Below are 20,813 nucleotides of genomic sequence, written 5' to 3' on the forward strand. Positions count from 1 at the left end.
AAGATCATCTTTATTAGTAAGCCTCCACAACTGTAACTTGGTAGTCTGAAATCTTCAAGAGAAAGAAAAAAAAAAGAAATAAAAAAAAGAAAAAAGAAAAAAAAAAGAAATAAAATTATCAGTATCAGTCAGCATTTTAAAGTCTGAGATCTAGAAGCATGTTTGATTGCCTGCCTTGCAGCTATCTTCTAACTTCTTAATTATCATTTTTCTTCTTGTAAGACCACATTGCATACAGTTAGTAAGTTCAGCTTTGTACAGTGACCTGGCTTTGCAGTTGAATACCGTGTTAAATGTTCATGCTGCCTCTCAGAGAATTGATTTCTCAATCCCCTGTCAGCAGATATAAAATAGCCAACTGCTGTTAAGGAGCCATCAATGAAATCTTTTTCAAGTTCTACCTAAAAATCGATGACACGATATGGTCCAAAATCAGCAACATATAGTGTTGGCATAGACTTGGAATAGCTTCCTTTACAGATATAATTTTATATGTTCTTCCAGAGTTCTCACTAGGTTCTTAGAAATGACTCTGCTTTTACTAAGGGTACTATTCTTTCAGATTCAGTATACCTTTAAATATTGTTTTTGCTCTAACCTTCTAAAGAGATGTTACAGAACAAAAATTCCCCTGTTATTTGCATGTATTAAAGTAGTGCAAGTATCATTTCAGAAAGCAATCAGAGCAGTTCTGATCTGATATTTTAAGTCTGTCTGTGTTGGTTTCTACAGAGACATGTGAGAAAGAGGTTGAGTTAAACTTTATTATTAGCTTATTATTCATCTGTCATCTTCGTGTAGCAGGAGAGTTCAAATTAAAGTATCATGTATAAATTTATGGAACTTCAATTTCAAAACTTGTTTTTAAAATATGTTTTTTGATTTATGGGACTTTCAGGAAGTCTTCAGGTTGATACAATGTAATACAGTTAAGTGAACGTTATTACTGGATTTCTGTTTCATTATCTTTCCTGTGTGACTCTAGAGATTGACCCTCTCATAACAGCTATTCCTGCCTTTGTTACTGCACCAAATCTTCAATTCCAACACAGACTAGTTCTTAGCAGTAGTGGTATCATGTTTTATATAGCTGACCACAAGAATATTATTTGCAGTTGAGTTCACACAGACTATTGACTTCAGTGATAGGTATACGAGATCTTCAGGTCAGTATCAATGTCCACTGTGTTTGAGCTTCCAATTTTCCATTGAAAGGGAGGTTTTACAATAGGTCGATATCAATGTCCACTGTACTTAAACTTCCAGTTTTCAGTTGAAAGGATGTTTTTCCAAGTTCTGTGAGATATCTAAATTCCATTGTTAAAGTCTGTCAACTTTAAAATAGATTAGTTTTTGGAATTCAACACAATTTTTAGAGCAAAAATAATTGGAATTATGAAGAAAACAGTGCGAAGACCCTGTTTTAATTTAATGGCAGCAAAACTATCTAATGCGCATTTAACTTTAAAAAAAAAAAAAAAAAAGTTTTGTTACTGCCATAGGTGTTGAACTAATAATTGACTTGACCATAGCCACAGAGTATGAACATGTCATCAAAAACTTCCTAGTGATGTTTTAAGTAGCTCTTCTCCCTTCTTCCTCCCTTCCATTTAATGTCTCGATTTATTTATTTGTAATATAGTAACTATTTGAAAGATGCTTTTCTTCAATTAAAATTATCAGTACTATGTGGGAGATACTAGCTCTGTGCATAAAGCTCTGTGCTGTTTATGCAGTAGATTCCATTTCTTCTCATTATGAATACACTAGATGAAAACAGGATGAAAATCTTCCTTTCCCACAATGTTCTGACAAAATGGAGTTGTGCTGAACAGGTTTCTGCTGACCTTGCACTGCGAGTGTTCACCAGACTTCTCACGGATGGACGAACTCTTATTTTGTCTAACTGATGATGTCAGCTGGGAATTTTCACCTTTCTTTCATTCCAGGTTGAAGATAAGAACAGTGTTTTTTTTTTTTAATTTTATTTTTAATTTATTTTTTTAATCAAATGCTTTGATCTCCTTTTGAGGAGAGTTAGTGAGGTCAGTTTGCTCCACCCGAGGTGGAGCGCTGTATGTGTATTATTGACATTCTATTTGCCAGTGGCTTTTCTGTTATAATTAGTAACTTAAATCTTTGGGAATCAAGAAAATATTTGTATTCTTAATTCATGTAATTATGCCTAAACTCTTTAGTGGACCCATTTACTGTGCTTAATGTGGTATTTGTAGGAAATTAAAGTTCATTCTGAAGAACATTTTGAACATAACAGGAAAATATCTATGGCAGGTGTTTGTGCATTATTTGGTAGTGAAGCCTGAGGTGCAAGTGCATAATGTGTAAATACGTATTTGATTTCTTTTGATGTTATCAGTAGACAAAGAGAAATCAGTGCTTAAATAGTTTCTGTCAAGGCTGATCTTTCCTGTGTAGATTTCGATAGTGGATTACAATTGCTGCTCTTGCAAAGAATGTCTCTCTGGCTATGTCTAGAGCAAGCCATGGTGTCGTTTTAAAGTAGGATTTACGTACTCCAAAACAACTTCATATTGAATGGAGTGAATGTGTTCTGGAGAAAAAAAGACACCTTTTTCTCATTTGGCATAATTCACTTTTGGAATACATTCACACATGGATTTGTTTGTAAATAAGTGTGCGTAGACTAACTCAGCCTGAAAAGGTTAGGGGGTTTCTACAGAAGATGTGTAGTTTTTCTTTTCAGTACAATTTCCCTATCCTGAATTCCAGGAAATGTGAAATGCTAGAAATAATCACTTGTAGATATACTGCTTTCTGTATTCATGTCTGCTTTTTTCTTTGGGAAGCTGCAGGTGAATATATCCTTTTAAGTATGAAGTCTTAGATCCCACAAGGCTAGCCTACAGTGGGGAATGTTGGGAGTATTAACACTAAGTGCATTGCCTGGAATGCTTGTAGAACGGTTTGGGTGAAAGTATTTGCAGTGGTGCATAAACATTATTGGCATCTCACCCTGAGCAAATCTTATATCATGTGCAGCTTGTACTGGCCCTGTTAAAAGGTGCGGAATAAAAGAAAGGATAATACACTTGTCCTCAATCCATTACTTCTCCCATTGTGTTTTTATTAAAGTTGGTGAGTAAGGGAATTGTAAGAGATTAGACATTCATTGTTTTGTACTGCAGAACAGCTCGTTGTCACTCCAGTTGATGCAGTACCTGACTTGTTCTTTCTCTTTCTTGCACTCAGCTGCTACAACTTATTTAAGCACCTAACACTTGGAAAATGTGATCTAGCTGTTTTTTCAGACTCTAGAGTTTGCCTTAATTGTCCTTTAAACAAAACATTGTTTCTAAACATTGTTTCACAATAAATGTTTACTTTATCACTTCAGTTTCACCCTTTTAAATTATCAGACTCCCTCCCCCCACTCCAAATACAGAGATGGTGGCTATGCTAAATAGAACTGAAGAAGACTTTCCGAGGAAAGCCATGAATGGAAGTACTGCGATCACCTTCCAGTTCTGTTGCATTAACCCAGAAATTGATGCGGGCACAATAAGTTGTTTTTGGAGAAGCACAGTTTAACTAGTTAGGAGTACTCCTATCTCAAATAGGATAGGTCTCTATCTGTGTCTGAAAAAACTTGTAGTTATTTTGATGGTCAGATGGAATAATAATAATTACCTAGTTTGCTGTTCTGCATATCCCACTTACATTGTAGTTCCACTTAGATTGTAGCTTCAGTGCAACTGTAGGAGATAATCTTGTGGGGGGGAGGGATTTTAACCTTTATTTAAGTATTTCAAGGTAGAGATGAATTACTGTAACTTGAATAAGCTATGCTAGTGGTTATCTTTACTGGTGAGAAATCAGAACACATTTTTAGTCTGTATTTGTCAAGCTCCAGCCTTCAGCTATTTGATTTCTGTATGCTAGTTGGAAAAGGCCTGTATTATGCAAGCTTTCTGTTATTATGTATATATTGAAGGAACAGGAATAAAAGAAAAAGATTTCAGCACACCGAGTCTTTGTATGTAAGCACACTTTCAAAACATTTTATCGTTTTTCTCCAATCTTTCATTATGCTGCTTGAAATATGGCCACTACAGCTAGACACTGTTTCCACACAGATAAGTGTAGAAATAGTCACATTTGACATTACCCTACTTATAAAATCAAAGATTGAATCAGTCTTATAGTTACAGCACGGTTCATTTGCTTGTGACCCTCAAGTTTTTCAAGACTTTCACTCTTGCCTGGAGGAAGTCCTCTACCTGGTGAACACTGTATCCATCCCCCCTCCTCCTCACCTGATAGCTGTATGAACTTGCATGTATTGTATTCAAGCACACAGGTTGCTTTCACCAGATCTGCCTAGCAGTTCTAGTCCATGTGATCCATGTTGTTACTCATTTATTATTCTAATAAGCTATGCCATTAATATGATCTTTTTTGGGGCTGTTTCTGAAAGATGATAGCAAGCAAAATGCAAATCATTTATTTGGAGCTCCAGCAGAAACACACTCATTAGTGTGTGTGTTTTTCTTTTTTAAATTTATTTACAGTTGCATTCTGAGATCTACTGGTTATGTAGTGTTGAATCCATTTAAGGTATGCAGTGTTTTCTGATGTAAAGTACCTTACATTACCTAGCCAAGATTCCTTAGGGGAATGTGAACATATTAATTATATGCTACAGCTTTTATTGTTGATGTGCTGTGCTGTCAAACTGCTGTGTGAACTGAGGGGAGCGAACTAAGAGCTACAGTAAAGCTTTAGCTACTCCTTACCCCAGGGAAGAATTGGAGTAGATGTAGAATTGTATGTAGAATTTTTGTCAATTTTGCCTCCTTTGCCACGTGGTTACTCTGGTATTGTGCTGCCCACATCAAAACATCTTAATAAATCATAGTTACTGCTTTTGAAAAGTTTGCGGGGAGCTGGGTCAGTTATTAGATCTTGACCTTTTGAAGGGAAAGAAGAGTAAAGTGCCAACAAACGTCCCCACGGTTCCCAAAAATATCTCCCTTGAAGGAGAAAGGAGGAGGAAAAAGAAAGGGTGGGGGGAGAATACTGTACCCCCAGCACACGCTCTCCAGAGTAGCGGGATTTCAGCATTGCCTGCAGAATCAGGAAGAGTTCACTTGCACTTTGAAGTGTGAAGTGATAATCCTCACAACTTCTTACTTCTTTATTACATTTGCGGAAGTTAATTACATGCCCTTCTAATTTATAACAACAAACTCACAATTCTCTGATGCCAAGCAGGCAAGAGAGTTTTCCAAGTTTTAGTTTAGTCCCTCATGCTCTACGAAGTATTTGGCATTGGCACACATCATGACTGTCATCCATCCAAAGAGTTTATTAGCATATGCACATGCATACATGTTTTTTTACGTAGTAGTATCTCATGAGCATGTCTTGATAAGTCTCCTAAATGCAATTTGAATGTGTTTGTTCATAGTATTTTATACTGTTGGGACTTATTGTTAAGGTCCTGCTTAACGTCTGTGGGTTGACTACTTCTTTTCAAAGTAAGAGCAAGGCTTAACTTAAAATCAGTATATCAAACGTGGCTAAATAGACTAAATATTCACATATGCTAAATATATTGCCAAGGATAGAGTCAGAAATTAGCTGATGTTTAAAACAAAATGATATTTGACATTCATATTTGTATTTCATGTGCCTTGATAATTGTACATAAATTGAATTTTGGATTTGTTTTTGGTGGCATTTTAAATGCCGCTTGCTATAATTCTGCTGGCTGAATAACTGAAGAGGACTACCCCATCATCATACAAGAAGTGGATCATTCTGCCAGTGGCAGAATGACCTCAAAGTGTGGAACTGGGCAGGCCAGAACGAATTAAACAAAGTGGATCATTGCTCTGTATTCTGTTATTAAGCATCTGAAGAGTTAACTAGAGTAATAATTAAATATGTTTAAACGACTGTTGCAATGATAGTGAAGATAAAAAGGTCGGTTCATATTCTTTTATCAGGCCTAAATAGAGGCAATGAATAAAACAAAAAATGACACTAAATTAAATGTAACTTGAAAATGTGCCTTTTGCTCTTTATTTGTTTTGCTTTAGAGTATTGGCACAGCTAAACGAAGAAGCAATATGGAGAGGAAGCTGCCTTTCTTTATATTATTATTAGCCTTTGACAGATTTGTTGTTGAAGAATCATATTAAGTCTCGTTTAAATGGGACACCACCATGATGAAGGGCAGTCTATGTTTATCTGTCTCGTTCCCTAATTTGCAGACTGTCTGCCTCCCATTCTGCCTCAATATTTCAAAGACAATTCTACTTTGTCTTATTTCCAAAATTTTTGTCCTTGTCTCTTCCTGCTGCACCAGGTGCAGACATAGCTGTTGTGTTTACTTCAGTTTCTATCCCTTTTGTAAAGAAAGTTTTCAAACACTATATTACCTTCTCTGTAAAGCTGAAGTAGACTTACAAGTATAGAGCTGTCAGTTCTCCACAGTGCGTGCAGTTAGTTGTTGGTTAGGCTTCCCGTTAGAAGTTAGCTGTTCAACTAGTCCTCTAGGACAACAACTGCACACTGCATAGTTAGGTGCGTAAATCGGAACTGTGAAAAATTAGGTTCACATCAAAATTGGTTAGGAGTGTGTAGCTGCAGGTAGCCAAATGAATGTGGAAGAGAAGTTTTGATTGGAAAGTGTATGCTTATATATGTTTCAGAAAGAGCAAGCGTTATTTACTGCACTGCTGCTTGACGTTTTCTGGAAGTTCTAAGTTACGTAGCTGCCCTTGCAGTGTGATTAAAACACGTTTTATTGCTGCATAGGCCCAGAAAACTGGCTTTTTCGACTCTTACTAAAATGTAATTTCTGTTATTTTGTTTCTTCTTCCTAATTACTATGCAGTAATGCATTGCTGTTGGAAATTGTTATGCCAAAAGGCACATGATGGGTACCTACAGAGTTATCTTAAAAACAGAAATATGATGTAGTCAGAATTCCTTCACTGCCTAACAGGAATCTTTGAGATTTGTTGTTGTTGTTGTTGTTTTTTTATATATATATCTGTTTAAATAAAAGCTGAGGATAATAATCCTAGTTGAAAAGTACTTACTGGTAGAATCGCTTCCCTGATTTTGTTTAAATTGTTTAATTGAAAAATAAAAACCACATAGGGTTAAAGATAAGGTGGTACCACTGTTTTCTACCTTATGTGTAATCTTGTTGCATGTCTCTACATAAGCTGTTCTGGCCACTCATCATAGTAACCAGCTGGGCCATTTCACCTGCTGGAGCCATTAAAGAGGACTCTCTCCCCCTAGATTAATCCCCTCCGACATTAGTTTTTTGCTCTGACAACTGGAGCAGGCATTCAGAATTTGCAGGTGGCCAGTGTGACGCACATAATTGCCTACAATTTTAGGCAATGAATAAAAATGGTCTACATTACTTGTCAAAGGTTGTATATGCAGTGCCAAGTGAGATCTATGGGAAGCCTTTTAGGGTTTAAAGAACAGTTAATAGCAAAGCTGCGCAGTGCTTTTTTAATCATAATGCATTTGTAATATAGCACTTTGATCTTCTCCTTGTAGGAAATGGTGTTATATTAGCCACTTTTAAACATTTATGAGTGAAATTCAGTTATAGGAGAGTAAAAGTGATTATTCTTAGTCAGAACATGTTAGATTTCATTAAAAGTTTTAGCTTGCCCCTTCCTTGTTAAAATCTGTGGGGAGTCCTGTTCCTGGAGGGTTTCAAATCAGGATCTGAAGATGTAGAAGAGCTTTTTCCTTGTTTTTTTCCTTAAAGGGACTGCAAGACTGAGAAAGACTGTAGTAAATACTGATGTTATTTGTGGTTGTTTATAAATATGCCTCAGCCACATAGCATTAAGTGTAAAAATTTTGTGCATCCAACAACTTAGGGAATATTTCTTTCTATTTTAAAGATCTTAATTCTCCATTGCGTCAATTAGAACCTTAAAAATGCATTATTTAAAGTATGATCATAAATTATCTACAACAAAAAACAGATGACTCTAAAATGTACTACTCCTAGAAGAGCCAAGTTTGACCTTTCAGACCCGAGAGCCTTTTATTAACACCTGCCTGTAAGGAGAGCCTTGCCACACGCAGCTTTCAGCTTCAGCCCCACAAAACTGATGAGGAAAGGCTTGAAGGGTTCAGTTTGTGTCACTTGCTGTTTGCCGTTTCCATTTCACAGATGATTAATCTTTCTGTGAAGAAAGGCCAGAGAAACAAAGCACATTGGGCTCTTCCTGCAGTTACTCCTTCTGAATGCACACTAGCTTGCTAACTAAAAGGCCTTTAGATTTCCTGCCGAGAGAGATGTTCTGAAAGTGAATGCAGCTGGTTGGAGGTCACCAGTGCAAGGCTCTTGCCATTGTGTAATGGAGGCTTTGGCAGGTTTCATTTGGGGGCGGGGGGAAGGGAGAAGGTGTTGGCAAAAAATTAATGCAGAATAAAAAGGGCTTTGGCCATTTGAATTAATTTCTTGAAGGGTGGATCATCAATAATAGGCTCGATTTCTTTTGCTAGCAATTAAAAAAAATATATTCGCTGCGTCTTTTCCCACCCATTCTCTTTTCTTAATGGCGTGTTTATATTGTACGTGGTCTCTCCCGCTGGACGCTCAAATGTTGCATCTTACTGAGTTTGAAAAGCAGTCTGAAATATACTGAGTTTAACATGTATTTTATGAGCTCTGCTAATTTTTTTGATGAAGAGAGGTGATACTGAATCTTGTGTATTTAACTTTCTAATTATGGGATTTGTACTGCTTTAATACTTAGCATTTCTCTTGAGTGACTTCTGAAGTAGTGATTTTTTATTTCTCTGAGATAGTAAAATTAGGTTTTTTTTAAAGATATTATCTAAATTTTATTTAACTTGTGCGTACATTTTGTATCTTGGCGTCTAGATGCCTCGGGCAGGGAAAAGAATTCTCTGATATCCGGCTGAGTTTTTGACTTTGTTTTTTCTTGATCTTGCATAGGACGTAATGTGCAAAATCAAAACCTGGGTAATTGATGAAAAGAAAGCTGTCCGCTTCTATCATGATTGGAATGACAAAGAGGTAGGCTATAAATTTTATCCCATGAGCTGACTTCTAATTTTGCTACCTGTTTATTGTCTGTTTTTAAAGTTGATTTTTTTTTTTTTTTTTAGATTTCAGATTCAGTGTATCAAATGTTAAATATATCAGCAGATTTTGTGTGCAGTCTATGTATTTTGCTTTAATTCTGTTGCCTTGTCAGAAATGTCATGAAGCAAAGAGAGTCCTAAAATTAACTCAAGTTACTGTAATTAATTTTTAAAATTCTGTTCTTATGTTTTCATTTCTAGATCGATGTTTTGAACAAACACTTATTTTTTACGTCAAAACCAATGATCTACTTGGTCAACCTCTCTGAAAAAGACTACATTAGAAAGAAAAACAAATGGTGAGTGTGCTCAGGTTAAATATCTAAATTTATGTTTCTATTTCACATTTTTCAGTGGTGAAGAATTCCTTGCTCATTAAAATCACAAGGATTGTTAATTAAAATAGGAGTAAAAACTAATGCTGAACTTTTCTTATTTATGCTCCCATCGATATGCTGCTTGAGTATACAATGCATATGGTGAAACCCTGAATGACGGGTAGAATGGAAAAAAACTTTTCCTCCTTACATTTTTACATAAATTCAGCAGCGGTGAAGAATATAGATTTGATTTAGAAAGACCGATTTAAATAAACATACAGCTTTATCATGTTATGTAATACTGGTTATCTGAACAACATCTTTTTCATTCCCAAGAACTAAAGCCTTCATACCAGAGGACTACAGCGATGTGAGCTGCACAGAAATCTTTTGAACTGTGGCAAAACTGCACACTTTAACAGTATGCTTCTGTTTGCAGTTGGATGTCTGGTTTCCTTGCCACTGTTCGCTCTTTGCTTACAGTTTATAGGCCTATTTTGACGACCCTTAATGTCACGAGCAGTGCAGGTTTTAGTCAAGTATTCCTGACATTAGTATTGTGACTTAAGTACATGATGGTTACAGAATCCATCTAACAGACATTCAGTGAACTGGATGAAGATCCAGTCCTTGCATGGTAGACACATGGTGGGTCTCTGCTGTTGAGAAACACAATGTAATAGTATGTCTTAGGAATCTGTAGAAGGAATAAACATTTGGTTTGTGGAAGAGGGAACAAATTAAATAATATTCTATGAGAAAAAATTAATAGCAGTATATTTTGTTTTAGAAAACCCTTTTTTTAGTATTCAGATCTTTAAACACTTGTGAGATACTTTGAAGATGTATAAATGTGTGTTTGTGAATAGATATATGCATGTAACTCATCCAAATAAATCAAAAGTATCCAAAGCGGAATATCTGAATTCTCCTAAAGTGCATCCTCTGTTTCTCCCTGTACTTCATTAAGTACTTAGATGCACATGGTTTCAATTTTCCATTAAAAATTCTCATTTCCATATGATATCAAAGAGTGAGAAGGCTTTAAACTGAAAAATAAACATTCATAGACTGGAAGCCAAAACAATAATTAATGTCAGATGGTTAACTCCAATAAATCATTAGAATAAATTCTATGAAATTACTGCAACTAAAACTGTCCTTTTGATACTCCAAGACATTTTGTGTTTGGATTAAAGAACAAAATTTAACCTATTTAGTGGCAAACCCTCTCAGCCCCAAAACATAGACTTTAGGTAAAACTTGGTAACAAATGTAATAATGTAAGTTTTTCATATTTGGCCAAACTTTATAATCTTGTACTAATTTGTTCACCCTTAGAATATTTTGTGGGTATGATTTAAACATTAAAAAGTAGTCATAAGCAAGAAAGTCTTCTCAATCGGGATAGTAGTATTTACTCTGTTATTGTCAGATGATATATATATATATTTTTTAAGTACAAATGTTGAGGTTTCCTAAGGTTATGGATGAGTCAGTTTCCTTGTCCGAAAAAGGATCCTCACACCTGTATTTGGATGATTACAGGTAGAGCTCACTGGCTCTAATTGTACAGTAAATACCATTTCCCAGACCCTAATGGTAGACAGACTACTTAGGAGACGCCAGTCTATGATTTAGCTGTCGCCAGTCACCCCATGTTTTTTGTAAGGCTGGTTGTGATGATGACATAGTTAAATCCAATTGAAAGCAAATCTTTGTATAAATTGCAATTTTTAATTTGTAAAAAATCAGATGTTTGTATCGAGGAGTCATGTAATGAAATGATTTAACTATTTCTATTACAATTAATGATTTAATTAAAAAAAAAAATCTAGATCTCAATGGATGTTAGTGTAATTGTAGCTGAAAGATCAAAGCCTGGGTAGCTGAGTGATGTTCCAGAAGAGAATTTACCACATAGCCATTTTCAGTACAGTTTCTGCCTCCTGCTGTTCCTATTTTCCCTCAAGCTAGCCATTGACTACCCCCTGTGCATCCCTGCTCGTAAAAAATGATTGAGGAAGTATTTGTCATGTATTTATGAGTGGGAAACATTGTGTGATAGGGAAAGGCATCTACTAGAACCAGAAGGATTGCCGTTTTCCTTCATTCAGCCGCTCTGCTACAGCTTTAAATCCTCTGTTTATGCAACATAGCTTTTATATTTAAGTGCAGAATAAATTTTTTCCGTGAAGGATGCTAACGGTAGGCTTTTGTCATTTGTGCGGCACAAACAGATGTAAATGATCAGAATATATTTTACTCTTAGATGCCGCTTAATTTGTGACTTTGTTATTATTTTGAGGAGTAGAGGTTCATATTTGAAATCTAAGCCATATTTAGACTAGTCGTTCAACTTTTAAAAGTTTATTTCTGAGCTTAATTCATAATGTTACTGTAACAGAAGTGAGGTTAATGCAGGAAATACTCAGCAGTAAAATGTTTTCATAAGTTTTTTACAGCTAGAAAAGTATTTAAAGCACAGCATATAGGAGGAGAGGTTTTTGATTGTGGGTATGAGAGGGAAAAGTAAAATTTTCTTTGTTTTACTGGGTCACCCTTTCTGAATTAATGAACGTTTTAATTGTTAGTTAAAACACACTTACATTTAAGTGGTAACATGTTATTTTTCAATCCTAGAAAAGAAGAAAACACTGTGAAAGATAGGACTATTGTGTATTTGAGTAGGTGTATTGACCTTTTGAAAGATATAAAAACTGGAATGGCTCCAAGCAGCTACTTGCTGATTTTAACAATGTTGAATTAGTCATTCAGTTGATTTATGATTAAGACCTAGCCCCTGAAGAGAAGCTGACATGGCAGCTGTGTTAGTCGCACTTGTGTTATGATCAGATGACAGTAATCATGATGTCGTATAGGGGGAATCCACTGAAACCATTCTTACTACATATTGCTATGCTCTAAATGAATACTCTGGCCCTTTTTTAATAATTCCTAATAATGTTTATATGGATCCTACTACCTTAACAGTTTCATCATTATGGAAGTATTGTAAGTAAGCATATTAAATTTCAGTTATAACTGCGTTCCACGTCACAAGATGTCACACAGATCCAGGACATGAGATTATCAGCCCTTCACCTAATTAAAGGTTTACGTTTTAGTCTTGCTAAAGGGGGTGCTTTTAGTGGGTCATAACATGGAATCCAATTATGAACTGTATTGAGCTAATTAAGGAGAGACCATACTGGACCATGCTGGCATACTGCTGGTTGGAAGGTTTCTTTGCACTGAGCACCAAGCACGCTGCATGTGTCAGAGCTGCATAGATCGAGCTTTTAACTCAACTGCTTGTGTCTAAACAAATGAATTTCTTCATAGTATGCTTACATTGCAATGTAAAGAGCTGATTATGCTGTTGAAGATTTTTCTAACATGAAGTATGAAATTAGGAATATCTAAACATCTTAGTGAAGTCATTTGAGACTTAATACGGATGTATGAACGTTTCTTTTCTAATATAATTCAGACTACTTGAGTATTCAGATGTGTGTTAACATTATTTTCAACGTTCTGCCTCAGAGTTTCATGACGTTTTGCTAACAAGAAGAAGTTGGGTGTTGATGGGATAGGGTACCTCCCTTAAATATCTTACATCCTATGTAATTAAAAAAAAAAAAAAGGTGTATTTGTCATAATAAATAAGCTTTCTCCAATTAATTTATATAGTTTTTTCCTGTGTTCTTAAACTAGAAGAGCCATATCAGGGCAGATGAATAGTCTGTCTTTTCTAGTATCCTGTTTCTGACAGGCCACTAGCAGCTGTCCAGGGAAGAGTGTAGGAACAGATTAAGCAAACAGAGTCTATGTGCCCAGCTTCTGGCAGTCTGTTACTATAGGACTGGCCGAGTTAGATATGATACACTTCTGGTTAATAACTTTTGACTGATTGTTGTTGTATGGATTCAGCCATTGACCTTTTGCACCCAGCTATACTTTTCGACATCCCAATATCCTGGAGCAGGGACTTCCTCAGTTTAACTATGTGCTATAAGCAGAAGTACTTCCTTATGTTTGTTTTGGATCTGCCACATCATAATTTCATTTGATGCTCCTTAGATCTTGTAGTATGAGAGTGAATAATCCTTTTCTGTTCATCTTTTCTATGTTGCTTCAGATGTTCCAAATTTTAAAAAAGAAGAAGGGAGGGGTGAAGGGGAAAGAAAAATCTGAAATGAAGAAAGAAATGTCAGGGTAAAGTAAAAAACGACTCAACAGATTTGGGTATGAATTAATTTCTTATCCACTTCAGTCAGTGTTTCACTTTTAGAGTAGTTAGCAAGGAACGTTTTTGCCTGGTGGTAGCTTGAGATTTGGTATTCTCAGTCTATTTCTTTCTGTGGGTGCATGTCCACTGGCAGAATAGATTAAATAGTTGTTTGTTCAGCATCTTAGCAAAACAGCAAGGCAACATCTTGCGCTGACAGAATGCAATTGGAGCAAGAGCTTTGTGAGAGAAGAAGAAATGCTATCCAGAAGGCTCTCATGTCTTCAGCAGGCCTGTTTAAAACAAATAAAAACCCTTAACACTCCCCCCACCAATGCGCACACATGCACACACAAGAAAATAACCCTAAAATCCCAAACCTCCCTTTCTGTTTTCACACAATGTAATTTTAGAGGAGTTCTGGAGACGCTTATTTATATATACTCTTCTTGGATTTGTTAGTAATAAATATTTGATCTTGATGTAAAAATATTTAGAGTGGAAGTTCTTCCCTAGGTTTTTACTTGCATTTTGGTTTGAGACCTTTCAAAAGACATTTGTTTAAAAAAGAAAAAAAAATCTTGCATAGATCTGTTTCTGACCGATCCAAAGGATAAGCCTACCGAAGAGTATGACAAAAAAAGGGCATGTTTCTTCTTCATCAAGGACAATTTTTTGTAACATTAATATGACATACCGTGAAGCAAAACATGATTTAACAAGCAGGATAAGGATATGTATATTTAAGAGTTCTAATAAATAAATTCATAGGAAAAAAATTAAGAGAAAGAACAGCTGCAGAGACCAGTTGCATCTCTTTTATAATTGAAAGTATGTTGACCAAATATAGGCAGGAAACATCTTCATCTTAGTCTAACAAAAACACAACCTCCTTCCACTGTTCACATTTCAGCTCTTTTCAAAGCTATCTGAAATAGGTGAACTTAGCAAATGTTGCTAAAAACAAAGAATTCTAGTTTGTTTAGACCAAAAAGTACTACTACTTCTAAAAAGAAGGGGGGGGGGGAATATTCCTGTTAATGAAACTCTACCCTGCAGAGAGAAACAGAAGTACCTCATTTTCACATGTGGAAGATGGTCTTCAATCAGCTACAGCCTTTAGAGCAAACAGGCATTTGAAAATACCAGTGTATCCTTCATGTAGTGCGATACCTGAGTTAGTGCAGAATGCAGTTAATGTCACTACATTCAGCTTCTGAATTATGTGCATTTTCTGAATTCTATTAAGTGTATATTTAAATATATAGTAGGTCTTAAAATCTTTAACTTTTAGGCAGAGAAATTGTATTCTTATAAAAATTAGAGAACGTAGAATTGTTTAAATCACAATTATGAATTGTAATGTCATTGTGGTATTGAGAAGTTTCATTGACGTAGTTTATTAATGATTTAAGGCACTCTTCTATGTTGACAGATTTGGAAAATATAGACAATTTCAATATACAACATTGTGTCTGCCGTACAACAGAAATGCTGGGAAAAATTATTAAAAGATAATTAATATTATCTATGTTTAATGATATTTTGCACACAAAAGTTCTGGAGTCAAATATACAAAGAAGATCCAGAATTCAGGCTTCCTGTTGCACCTTTATGCTCTCTGTTTGAGACATAATACCTTATGATTCTACTTTTTTCTTCTTTTTTTTTAATTTTAACTAGAGGATCATGTATATTTTCCACTGAGCACTTACCTACTTTAGCAGGGGATAGCGCATGCTGTTTTTTTAATAAACAATTATTCTTTATTATGTCTTACACAAATTAATGCATATTAATTTCTCATCCATCAACTAACTGCAATCTTTTTAGCATCTTTACCCTGATATTCACAGTCAACTTCTTGTAGCTCTGTGTTACCAGTTCCAGGGACCTTTCACTCAATCCTACCTATTCCAGATTTTTTACTTCACTCTCTTTCTAGCTCAAGTATTCTCCTTAGATCTGTGCCAGATCATTTCTTTAGTTTCATCGCATTCTTGCTTTGCTTTGCTTTCTCTCTCCCTCTGGAGTCCCCTGTCCATTTTGAATGTGAATGCATATTGTCTGGGTGACAGCAGGAGTTGGGGACTTGCAGGAGGAAGGAAGCATAGGGAAGGTATGTTCCCTACTCTCAGTTCTGATGTAACCTCTCAGTTCAGTATAACCTCACCTCAGTCCCAGAACACCTTCCAGGGAAAGTCTAGCTTCACTCTTGGTCTCCAGTCACTACACAGGTACTGTGGGTTATAGAAAGAGATTAAATCTTTGAGTTTCTTCAGTATTAAATTCAAGATTGATACTTGCTACTGAGCACATTAACTCCTGATTTTCATAGATTATAAATTTACTGTATCTGGACAAATTTTCACACAAGTGTGATGGTACATCTCTGATACTAAGTTTGCTCTGTGCCAACTGTAGGCTCTTGGCTCCAGAGCATAGCATGTTTTAAAAATGAACAATGCTTTACGGTGAAGCTGTTTTCAAAAGTTTCAGTCCACCTAGTTACAACATGGCAGTTATAAATAGCTAAAGCATAGGTTGCAAAGTCAGGAAATAAGGCTTGAGTAATTTACTAAAGATGTATTGATTGTAAAGATGTGTGGTGGTGGTGAGGTTTGGTGAACCTCACAGTTCTTGGGAAATAAGTACATGAGGCAGTAAAGATATATAAACTTTTCTTTCTTATTTTCTGAGTCTTAATTCCTGTCTGTTTGTGTAAAAGCATTATAATATTCGTGTTACCTGATAATCTAACCTAGTTTGGGATTAGTTGCGTCTGAGCTCTGATGGTTTGTAAACTGTGGAGATAATGGTAGCTTTAAGCTATTATAAGTCATCTAATACTGCAGGCTACAGAGACCAGGATGACCATAGTAGCAAAGAAGAACTTCTGTAGCGTTCTAAGTGATACATGACCCACCAACATACCACAACACAAAACACCAGCCCAGCATAGATGTACCTCGGTGCACCAGTTCCTGGTATTCTGTGCCCTAGTCTCTTGTATTCTGTAAGAACGCCTGTGTATTTAAAGCTGATTATGCTATCAGAATAACACGAAAGAACTGTTTATTAATATTTCATATCAGTAAGGCTGTGCTCAGTGAAAGCAGCTATAAGTAACTTTCAAATTCGTTGCTCTGTTGTATGATCGGTATCTTACTAGCTGCATGTTATCCCAACCCTTCTTTTGAACAGTTCGTCTTTGCTTCCCATCTTCTGTTCCTTCTCATGTTCTGTCTCCAAATGATCTTCTCAGTTATTTTTTGGCTGTCATCACCATCACCATAATTTCTGAGCTGTTTATACACAGTTCTGTGGGTAAAGACATAATGTAGAACAACTGCAGCTTTGAATACACATGCTTTACCAGTTTGATATTTGGCTCATGTTGTCTTACGAATTGTCACTTGGTAAAGATACTTTTTAGTCTGCTGTGGCAATTATGAAAATCAGGTGATTGGTTTGTGTGGTACTTTATTTAAACTCTTATGTTTTAACAGGCAAAACCTGAGGCAACAGATGCTAGGGTTTCAACCAGCCAAAATGTAACTGCTTTTAAAGCTGTCTAAATCAATGCAGGATAAGAAATGGCATCCTTATTTGCATACGAGGTCTAAGAACTTGAGAAGCTTTCACTGTATGTTCCTGATCTTTTCCAGTTGTGAATTTTTAGTAAATGTTTTTACTACCGTTTATAAGCCCATGCTACTTAGGATATATTGTGCTAGCGGAGAGAATAGTATGGCAGTAGATTTCAAATCAATTAATTACAGAGCTTGCTTTCTTTCGCTCTATAATGTAAGCAGTGAGGAGAGGGGAACTTCGACAGGAAAATGGTAGCTGGTGTCATAGTCAAAGACAAAGACATGAAATTTGTTGCACAGTCATTGCAATGTGACGTATGTAACTGACTCTGGACACACTAGAAATACAATGTCCTTTTCAACCGTCAGTCTGTTTAAAACTGAAGAATACTTAAACTGCTCAGAAAAAGTCTGATACAAAGAAATGTTTGAATATGGGTTTTGTTATTGAATAGTGGAGATGGAGAAGGTAAAGACTGATAAATAACTGCTTTTTTTCTTACTTTCTAGTATCTTTACATTCCAGTGTTTGGGAAATTTTTACTTTTTACCTCAGTTTTCCTTACTATTTCCCTAAAATTGTTGATGCTGATAAAATCAAAGATAAAATTAGAAAAATGTTCCTTTGGGAAATTGTCTCTTTTGAAAATCAAGTTGCTAAATAAAAATATTGCTGTTGTCCAGTAATTGCCTATTTTTATGGAACTGCGTCAGTAGTTTATCTCACGAATGATATCTGCAAAGATATTATGTGTTCTGCAAGCCCTCTTTTTTCCAAGGCCTTCCAGAAGTGTTAGGAGTGCTTAAGTGTACGCTGTGTAGAGCTGTGGTCCTTCTTTGAACACTGATAGCACAGACTTAACTGGCTAGGCTGTGTGCTGCCTGCATGTCTCTCTGAATCAGGTCCTCTTCAGAATGCTTCAGTCTTAGTTTATTGGCATATGGAATTGCAGAAATCTTGCAATAAATCTTAGATGAATTTTCATCACTGTCAAAGTTTTGTGACACGAGGAGTTGTAAACTTTTAGCCTTCAAGCATATTCGAAATATCTGTTTTTTCCTCTTCTGTTTGAGCAGCAAGAATTCTAGCACTCTTATCTGATGTAATATCAGCATCTGTGTAATGAACTGATTCCTATTTCAGACTTGTGTTAGTACTTCTGTTGCTAAATTATATACATAAAAGTACACAGGATGGAGATGGCATTGTAGTCTAGAGCATAGCTTTTGACGATAGCTTCAGAGATCTTTCATCTTGCTTTTTATGGCCTATGTTTTTAGATTCAGATTAGCTTATATTTAGGAGAATACACACCTCTGTCATACTTCTCAGTGCAAGTGAAATTGGTTAACTTAAACATTGAAAAGGGAAAGTGAAAGAAAAAATGTTTTTTCTCGCTTATCTCTGTTGCAGAAGGGAGGAACAGGGAACGGAAAACAACTTAAGAAACCAGTCTTTGTACTGAGGACCAGATTCTGTAGTGTGCAGTGCTCCAGGCCAGGATTACTATTCTTGAGCATCATCGCTACAACCCAGTCAGCAGGTTCTCAGGGATTTTGTAACAGACTAGGGATTCAACGACCGTATCAGTACTGTCATCTCTCTATAATATCTTTATCTCAGATGCAGCTTTCAAATCTTACTTCCAGTGCTAAATAGTTCAATAGAGAGTTCACCCTTACTCATTTTAGAGTAAGACAGTTTGACTGTGCATTTCAACTGTATAGATATATTATGTCAAAACCGCTTTCACATTTCAAATTCGTGATGAGAAACATCATTCTGAATGAAGAAATATCATACTTTTTATTTCCTTAGTCGTCCTCTGTGTCGTGTGTAAGCACACGTGAGCACAGCCACCTTCACTGCAGTGATTGTTGTGTAAACGTGTGTAAAATAATATTGATGAGAGAAGGAGAAGAAAGTAAGGGAAAACAGTCTAATCAATTATACGTCCCAGGGATGAAGATTATTCTTTGCTTGAAAATGAGAGTTAAAAATCTGCTTGGAGAAGAGGATCTGTGTTCTGATGCATTTTTTTTCCATTTCTTGTTGACTTTCAGAAGTATTTTTTATCGCCTTTGTGACATAATTTACGTAAGTCTCTCATTACAATTAAAATGCTATATGCTAATATGCTGTAGCTGAATCAAGTTACCTGTTCTGCATATCTGAACCTCAAGAGAAGGGTAGAAGAAAGGCAGGGAGTGATCTATGTATGCCACAGTTTGGTTTATGAACTAGAAGATTAATCTGAAATTGTGTTTTGATGGGATATTTTATTTTCACATCTTGAGTTTCCTATAACGACTATTATTAATGACTAATATTCAAATACTGATAGTCACTGATTTTTTTATTTTTACTGAGTTTTACAGTGAATAAAACTATAGATCCGCATTCTAAAACTGAGAATAAGTGCTTCTTGATGTTTAAATTGGAGAAGAAAGTTCCTAGGTTATGTACTTTTTATGGGAGAGGTGTCAAATGAGACATCTGTTATGGGTATCTTTTTGCCCATAACTTTATTGCCATTGCTTTACCCTAATTATTGTCTTTACCCTAATTATTGTTATTATACATATGCTTTACCCTAATTATTGGGGAAGAAATTACAGTAAAGCAATGTTTGGGATTTACTGTGCTCTGGCAATATTTTCTAAAACCTGAAGAAGCATTTGGGTGATAAATATTTGAAAGAGGATAAATGCGTGTTCTGTTTTTTCACTTTATGCAACTGATCAGAGAAAATGGATTCATCGGATTCACTTTTCAGTTTATATCAAGTCTCGCTCTTGTTCTCATACAGTGGCACAGTGTTACACTTCTGAAGTTAAAATGTATTTCAATCCAAACAAGTGGCTTTTATTTAAAAAAAAAAAAAAAAAACATTGAAAACCTCCAAAATGTTGTGGATCTAAAACATGTGATGATTCTTCTAGTTTATGTTTTATTCCAGTGGCTCATTAAATCCATATCTGTTTTTATTTAATAAAAACTTTATATCCCAGGATACTCAATGATTAATGAAGTGTGTGGGCACATGCACGCATGTCCAGTTTCCTACAGGGTTTTTTTAAAATCATTTTTATTTAAAAATAAAACTTCCTGGAGGGTAAATGTTTGTCTTTGGCTCCCTCTATCAGCCTGTCTCTATTTGTCTTTCTGAATTACTGATTTTTCATAGCACACATTCATTAGCTACATTAGAATCAGTCTGAAAGCATTTGGTACAAATATTCTGTAAAATTTGTGACCAGAAAGTACTGTAAAGATACGTGGAGGACTAGTAAGGAATTTAGTTTTTCAAACAAGCAAACAAAAAGGTTACTATCTTTGTGCTTAGACGGTATCTTTCTGAAATATTTTTCTGTTCTGCTAGAAGTCTATTTGCTTTGTTAGATTTTCCATAAAATATAGCTGTATGCTCCAAGGATATTAAATAGAAACATGGTTTTAGTCGCCTGTTTTGCAGCAGTGTGTGGTTGAGTGATAGCCTTTTGTTTCTGATTTCTGGTTATGTTAGT

At 35.6% G+C, this 20,813-nt stretch overlaps 1 protein-coding gene across 1 annotated transcript in view; it reads left to right on the forward strand.

Moving 5' to 3' along the window:
• Positions 1-20,813, forward strand: part of OLA1 (Obg like ATPase 1) — a 108,817-nt gene that overhangs the window by 60,197 nt on the left and 27,807 nt on the right. The window contains exons 6-7 of the mRNA XM_068948555.1: positions 8,993-9,073; positions 9,343-9,440. Of these exons, the coding sequence (XP_068804656.1) occupies positions 8,993-9,073; positions 9,343-9,440 (179 nt within the window). The remainder of the gene's footprint in view (positions 1-8,992; positions 9,074-9,342; positions 9,441-20,813) is intronic.

This window comes from Struthio camelus, chromosome 6 (genome assembly GCF_040807025.1).
Source record: "Struthio camelus isolate bStrCam1 chromosome 6, bStrCam1.hap1, whole genome shotgun sequence".
Lineage (NCBI taxonomy): Eukaryota > Metazoa > Chordata > Aves > Struthioniformes > Struthionidae > Struthio > Struthio camelus.